The 7,667-nt window shown below is 41.9% G+C and overlaps 1 protein-coding gene across 6 annotated transcripts in view; it reads left to right on the forward strand.

Annotated features, from left to right (window-relative positions):
* Positions 1 to 7,141, forward strand: part of kmt2d (lysine (K)-specific methyltransferase 2D) — a 35,022-nt gene extending 27,881 nt beyond the window's left edge. For all 6 annotated transcript variants that reach the window (XM_034209500.1, XM_034209499.1, XM_034209498.1 and 3 more), the window contains 7 exons: positions 176 to 1,673; positions 1,779 to 1,915; positions 2,910 to 3,040; positions 3,419 to 3,704; positions 3,864 to 3,937; positions 4,028 to 4,136; positions 4,243 to 7,141. In XM_034209500.1, coding sequence (XP_034065391.1) covers positions 176 to 1,673; positions 1,779 to 1,915; positions 2,910 to 3,040; positions 3,419 to 3,704; positions 3,864 to 3,937; positions 4,028 to 4,136; positions 4,243 to 4,335 — 2,328 coding nt within the window. In that variant the 3' untranslated portion in view covers positions 4,336 to 7,141. The remainder of the gene's footprint in view (positions 1 to 175; positions 1,674 to 1,778; positions 1,916 to 2,909; positions 3,041 to 3,418; positions 3,705 to 3,863; positions 3,938 to 4,027; positions 4,137 to 4,242) is intronic.
* Positions 7,142 to 7,667: the final 526 nt, after the last annotated feature.

Here is a 7,667-nt window from a genome sequence, read left to right on the forward strand (position 1 = left end):
CGTTTACATGCAGAAAAACGTTCATAGCTCACAAGGTGACGGGTAATAACTGGAAAAGCAGGACATGGGACCTTTAAGAACTGTGTGAAATATTGATTTGATGTAATACAATCAAATGCAGCATACGGTATATTCCCTGAAGAGTGTTAACCTCATATGTTCATTTTTCTCTCAGGAGTTCCCAGACGGAGAAGACAAACCGGCTCTGCACTGTTACACCACCAAAGTCTCCGACTTAGATGTTCGCCACCTTCCGGCTATTCCAGTGGAAGAATCTCCCCCTCCATCGCCTTCCCCTCCATCGCCTTCCCCTCCACATCCTCCTCCATCGGTCCCAGCTCCCACTTGTGAAGCTGAACCCTCCAACAAATCAGCTTCTCCATCTCCTCCTTCCTCCAGTCCTACCCTTCAGATCAAGATAAAGACTGAACCTGAACTGGGTGATGGTCCTCCTATTGATGCTGCTCAACCAACTGATGTCACAGAGTCTGGTGTTGCTCCTCCAGAGTCTCAGAAGGCTGCACCACAGTCGGAAGATAACACACCAGAGTCTAAAGATCTTGCAACACAGTCTAAAGATGCTGCTCCAGGATCTGAGGTTGCTGCTCCAGAGTCAGGCTCTGATCCAGCATCTGCCTCTGAAGCTCCAGTTCCTACTGATCTTGCTCCTTCTGAAGATCGTCTGAGTCTTGCTATCAAGGAGGAGAACTTGGCCACAGATCTGGATCAACCAACTAAAGATTCGGCACACATCATGGAGTCTTCCCCAAAGGCTATCAAGCAGCGCAGGCCGCTCTCCCCTGATGAGGTGATACATCCCAAACAGAAGAAATGGAAGGGGATTCGCTGGAAGCGCCTACAGATTGTCATCACGATACGTAAGGGTGGGTCTAAGAAAGAGAGCAGCCGCGAGGTGTCGGAGCTAATGGAACGCCTTCGCATTACTCTACGACCAGACAAACTTCCTCGAGATAAACGTAAATGCTGCTTCTGCCACGAGGAAGCTGACGGAGCCACAGATGGGCCGGGCCGGTTGCTCAACATTGATGTGGACTTGTGGGTGCACCTCAACTGTGCCCTGTGGTCCACAGAGGTGTATGAGACGCAGGGCGGGGCCCTTATCAATGTGGAGGTAGCCCTGCGTCGCGGATTGCGGACTCTTTGCGCATACTGCCAGAAAACAGGGGCCACAAACGGCTGCAACAGAATGCGCTGCCCGAATGTTTACCACTTCGCCTGCGCCATTAGGGCACGCTGCATGTTTTTCAAGGACAAGACCATGTTGTGCACCCAGCACAAGCTGAAGGGCCCCAGTGAAGATGAACTCGGCATGTTTGCTGTTTTACGGCGTGTGTACATTGAGCGTGACGAGGTGAAGCAGATTGCCAGCATCTTACAGCGGGGTGACCGTATCCACCTGTTCCGTGTGGGTGGTCTCATCTTCCATGCTGTTGGTCAGTTGCTACCATCCCAGATGGCCAACTTCCATTCGTCCACTGCCATCTTCCCTGTTGGCTATGAGGCCACACGCATCTACTGGAGCACACGTGTGCCCAACAAGCGCTGCCGCTACCGCTGCCGCATCAACGAGGACGATGGTCGCCCTCTGTTCGAGGTGCGTGTTTTGGAGCAAGGCATGGAGGATTTGCAGTACCGGGACACTACTCCAGAAGGTAAAGACTCCTGAAGTGCTTTCACTTGCTTTCAAGTTGCATTGTGAATCTGTTATACTTGTCCTCTTGATATGAAAGTGTTTAATTCACCTCTCTTGTCTTTAGGGATCTGGGAGCGGGTGGTTCAGCAGGTTGCTAAACTCCGAGATGACTCGGCCATGTTGAAGCTGTTCACTGAGCATGTCAAGGGAGAGGAGATGTATGGCCTTACAATTCATGCTGTCATGCGTATCACTGAGTCGGTAAGGAAATGTGTCAGGAAACAGTATCAGTATCACAGTTAATTGGTCTTTGTCTCCCAGTTGTAATTCAAGCACTTAGAAAACCAATATCCACACATACTAGGGGTTGTCATCTCCTTATATAGTAAACTTGTGACAAAAAACAAACAACTTTAAAGTTTACCTGCCAAATCAGTAGAGTATTGGATCTGTAGATCAAAGTGCATGGATAACATGATGTGTGTTGGAGCAGGATTTGGAAAAACTTGTCCATGCTTTTATCTTCAGTAGACTCGACTACTGCAATGGTGTCTCCACAGGTCTCACTAAAAAATCTATTAGGAAGCTGCAGCTGATTCAGAACGCTGCTGCTCGAGTCCTCACTAACACTAAGAAAGTGGATCACATCACTTCTGTTCTGAAGTCTTTACACTGGCTTCCTGTGTGTCAAATAATAGATTTCAAAATACTGCTGCTGGTTTATAAAGCACTGAATGGTTTAGGCCCAAAATACATTTCTGACCTCCTGCTAAATTATGAACCATCCAGATCTCTCAGGTCTTCAGGGACTGGTCAGCTTTCTGTCCCCAGAGTCAGAACTAAACATGGAAAAGCAGCGTTCAGTTATTATGCTCCAAATATCTGGAACAAACTCCCAGAAACCTGCAGGTCCGCTGCAACTCTGACTACTTTTAAATCCAGGCTGAAGACTTTTCTTTTTGTCGCTGCTTTTAATTGAACTATTCATATCTTAAACTGCACTGTAACTTTTATCCATGTACTTTTTCTTTTAATGTTTAATTGAACTATTCATATCTTAGACTGCACTGTAACTATTATCCATGTACTTTTTCTTTTAATGTTTATTTTATTATTTTTTCTTTTTAATGACTGATTTTAAATGCCATTTTCTTAATGTCTTTCGTTTTTTGTAAAGCACTTTGAATTGCCTCGTGTTGAAAGGTGCTATATAAATAAACGTGCCTTGCCTTGCCTTGTGTTTGTTGTGTTTCAGTTGCCTGGAGTGGAGAATTGCCAGAACTACCAGTTTCGATACGGCCGTCACCCTCTGATGGAGCTCCCTCTCATGATCAATCCCTCTGGCTCTGCTCGCTCTGAGGCCAAAGTCCCCACACAGATCAAGAGGTAAAGCAGCATCATTTGAACAATTAGCCAAAACAGGTTTACAAAAAACTCTGCTGTACACATGTTCTGGTAGACATAACATAACTGACAAAGTAAAACCTGTGTGATAATGCTAAAACTGTTTATTATTTAAGTTCTATAAAATGTGTACTCCAACTGGCAACATTCACAAAACTAATTGGCTTGAATCAAATAGTTTGACGTGACTTTCAATGTTGGATAAAAGGAATTGCAGCTCATTTAGAAACCAAGGCACAGCATTTGAAACTAATAATTTGTTGTACTATTGCTGTAGACATTTTATTTACAAAGAACCACACATTTCCAAATATATCTTAGAAATGTCTGGATACCCACTCACACTCTGTTTGTCTGAAGGCCTCACACTCTAAACAGCACCAGCGTGTCGAAGGCGTACCAGAGCACCTTCACTGGAGAGCTCAACACACCGTACAGCAAGCAGTTCGTCCACTCCAAGTCGTCCCAGTATCGACGGCTGAAGACTGAGTGGAAGAACAACGTGTATCTGGCACGGTCGCGCATCCAGGGCCTGGGGCTGTACGCTTCCAAAGACCTGGAGAAGCACACGATGGTCATCGAGTACATCGGAACCGTCATACGCAACGAAGTGGCCAATCGGCGGGAGAAGATCTACGAGGAGCAGGTACGCCAATTTAGCAATAGCACTTAAATGCAAAGCACTCTGTAATTCAAGGAATGCACAAAAAGGGAAAAATAGTTTGGAGGTGCGGGAACAATTAATTGGATGCGATCCAAATTTATTTTTTAAACGTTTTCTGTTTTTTTTCCCCCCCCAACTTAGAACCGTGGGATCTACATGTTCCGCATCAACAACGAGCAGGTGATTGATGCCACTCTGACAGGAGGTCCAGCTCGGTAAGTGTTGATTTGTGATTGGCTTCCTTGTTTTAAACCATAGCGTCAAGAAAGTTTTTTTTTTAAAACTGCCATTTATCTCTTTTCCAGGTACGCCAACCATTCCTGCGCCCCAAACTGTGTTGCAGAGGTGGTCACATTTGACAGAGAAGACAAGATTATCATCATTTCCAGCCGCAGGATCCCCAAAGGGGAAGAGGTACGGTGCATTAGATAACCAACCCCTACAGACTTCTACACATCCAGATACTACCACCTATTGCATTTGTTTGCAGACATTAACTGCCTCCATTTCTTATTTCCAGCTGACCTATGACTACCAGTTTGACTTCGAGGACGATCAGCACAAGATCCCTTGCCATTGTGGAGCCTGGAATTGCCGAAAGTGGATGAACTAACCAGAAGAAAGAAAAATGGAGAATTCCCCTCTCACTGGTGCCAGAACACTCCTGCGCCAAAGCCTTTGAATCCTACATAGCCAGTGCATAAGCTGTTTTGAGAGATGTGGAGGAAGGCCGGCCTTCATCACTGAGAGACTAAAGCGTTGACACCTGTAGCCAAAGGTTTGAAGAGCATTAATCAATAAAAGCAACCGACCTCCTCCATCAACAGCAGCTTGATGGTGGGACTTACTTTCATGTTTGGACTAGTGAATCACCTTTTCCTCAGCCAAAACCCTTCCCCCCCCTCGACTGTTCTTAATACTCTTTACAGTGGCTGGAATACAATCCTCAACATCTACCAAATGATTCTGACCCTCTGGTATCAATACTGGTAATGGAGAGCTCAGCTGGAGCTTCGACAAAAAGCCATTTTAAAATACTAAGAATGAACTAATGATGCATTTTTATGTTTTTAAGTCGGACCTATTTCCTGTCCCACCTGACCACACCTCCCCCTTATCTCCCAGAAAAAGGCACTTTCCCATCAAGTCATCAATGAAGACAACACGGATATTGGCTAGCTAGACAATCTTGATGTGGCTCTGTGTTAGAACTACATATGATCGATGGAAAAAAAAGATGAAAGTTAATATAAAATTTGAGATGCTATTGATCTGTGGCACCAGATGTTCGGACTGTGTGGAGTCCCATGGTGGGTTAGTTGGACCCAGTCTACCTCATTGATTTATCGGGAAGCAACTGCTTTGTATAAAAACTGTTAACTGCTACTGTGGAACGGGGGGGAAAGGGGGAATGTTTTTATGGGCCTTCTCGGACAAGCAGGGAATCTTAAGCAGCAGGTTTGCTCTATCTACTCTATGCTGATGATGATTTACAATAATGAGCCAACATAATTATTATTCATGAATTGTTTATACAGAGGAAATATATGACAGTTTTGATAAGATATTGCATTAAAAATCACAATCAGAAGCTTAGCGGGTGTCCTGTATGCCACCAAATCCTCCTGGATGTAGCTTTTTCTTTTCCTTTCTATTTATGCGTCTCAGAAAACGATGTTATGAGCTGTGTGAAAGCACAATAATATCCACCTTTTTTAAGTTGCTGAAAGACAGTAATGGTGTGAGTGAATGGCTCTAGGATCATGGGATAAGCAGTCTTTGAAGAAGACTCCGATGTCCGAAATTAACCAATTACACATTTGCTTGTTGCTTCATACATTGAATTTCCACTTGATGAAAACCAGCTGGTGGATGCATGACTACTGTCCCATGAAATGCTTTTTATTCTCCCCAATCTTTTCACAACTCAACCTTGAACTTTGAATCATGCCTCTTCCTCTCTGTATGATTTAGTGGACTGTTGTTAAACATGACTGTAGTAAGTCTTCCTCTGCCTGAGTACAGCCTGCAGTGTTTCTACTTCCCCTGTAGTGTGCTGGTACTGTTCTCTTGAGGCTGAACTGACAGCAGGGAAAGACTTATTGGAAAAAAGGGCATTTGTTTTCATTTCTATGTAAGATGAATGAAAAAGTCTTTAAAGGGAGCTTTACTAAAACTTCCTACCTTCCCATACTACTTTGTTTCCTCCTCCCCCTAACCTAAGACCTCACATGATTTTAAAATGCAAAGTTGTACAAACTGTATATATAGTATATGCATTAGGGGACAGCAACTCTTTATCAAACCCCTTTGTAATCAAAGTCAAAAGTGTAGAGAAATAAAATTGAAAAAAAATCAACCACTGGATATCATTTTAACAAAGATAAAGCTGTATATAAATATAAATATATGTAAAATGGCAAACTAATATCTTTATGTATATGAACCAGAGTGTTTTGCATTTACCTGTTTTTCTATTAGTGTTTTTGCTATAAGCTCTCAGAGACAAGTTTGTTAAAATAGGTTTGAGAATAATGTCTTCTCCAATCAATTGTGACGAGAAGCTGGTGTGATTACAGAACTGTTTGGATTCATGTGGAGGTCGGTAATTAGACATGAAAATCCCTTCTTGCGTAAAGCAGTACAATGGTGCATAGCATTTGTATTTATGTAATATTGTTTGTGTTTATTTTCTTTTTATTTATGCTACTGCTTGTTGATTACCAAAACTTGTCCCTTAATCGGTCACAATTGGATTAATATACTCTTGAATGGAAAATCTTGAATCCCTAGAATATTGTTAGTGTTTCGCTTTTTTATATCTTCCCTATAGAAGTGAATGTGTTGGTAAACCTTGTGAAATGGTTACTTGGCCTAATGTATGTTATGATGTAATACTCAAAGTTAATCCCATACTTATTCTGGTAATGAATTGCACTCTCATAGTATAATGGAGAATTTCTCTAAAGTGGTAGATATTGATCCGAAGCAGTGATATATATATTTTTTGGTATGTTTCTATTTCAAGGGAAGACCATGATGAGACATTATGCCGCTCACTGGATTTTAGCCTGAATCATTTTTAACTTCTCTAAATCTTAATTTAAGTTCTCTGCATATCTTATAATTTAATAAAGTTTGCTCAAATTGAAGGTTTTTTTTAACCTCACCTACTTTTTAAAAAGACGTTGCATCTGTACAGCAGAGATACTTTTAGGGAATATAAATACATCTAATGATCATTTTTATTGTATGTGGCATGTTTTGTATGGATATTATTTTGAATTGTACATATTTTTTTCAGGACGCCAGAGGTTGCATCTCTTTATATACAGCTGTCCCACTCCCCTTTCCCTTCATCTTATTTCTTTGTCAGCTTTTGTTTCTTGTAAAGGAAAATAAAATGCATTTTAAATATGTGCCATTCTTATTTTAATTAAGGACTCAAACGTCAATTACGATGAAGGAGCTTGATGGTTTATTCCTGAATTTATATTATATTATTATAGTGGACCTTTAGTCATATGAAAGCTGGTGGTCAGTGAAACAACAAGCTCTCGAAAAAAATATATCAAGTGAACCATTAGTGGTGAATTTCGTTAAAGCACTGACATCTATTATAGCCTCTGGATTAAAACTGCTAGCTAAAAGACCAGCTGACTAGAAACACAAATTAAATGTAAAGACTAGCCGCAAACAGCATTAAGCCTGCTATGATGATCTTTAAACTGTCGCGCAATGCATCATGGGTGAAATAACACTTTATAGAAGAGGAAAACAATGGCCGTTGCAACAGCGACACTTAGCGGCAGACTTTAGATTACAGTCTGCAACACTAAAATACCGTGCACTATTTAGTAGTTTTCTATCAACTGGACGGAAATAAAGAGAAAACAAAAGAAAAAAGGATAACAACATGGAGCCGAAACGACGTCCCGAAAATAT

Source organism: Gymnodraco acuticeps, unplaced genomic scaffold, assembly GCF_902827175.1.
Source record: "Gymnodraco acuticeps unplaced genomic scaffold, fGymAcu1.1, whole genome shotgun sequence".
NCBI lineage: Eukaryota > Metazoa > Chordata > Actinopteri > Perciformes > Bathydraconidae > Gymnodraco > Gymnodraco acuticeps.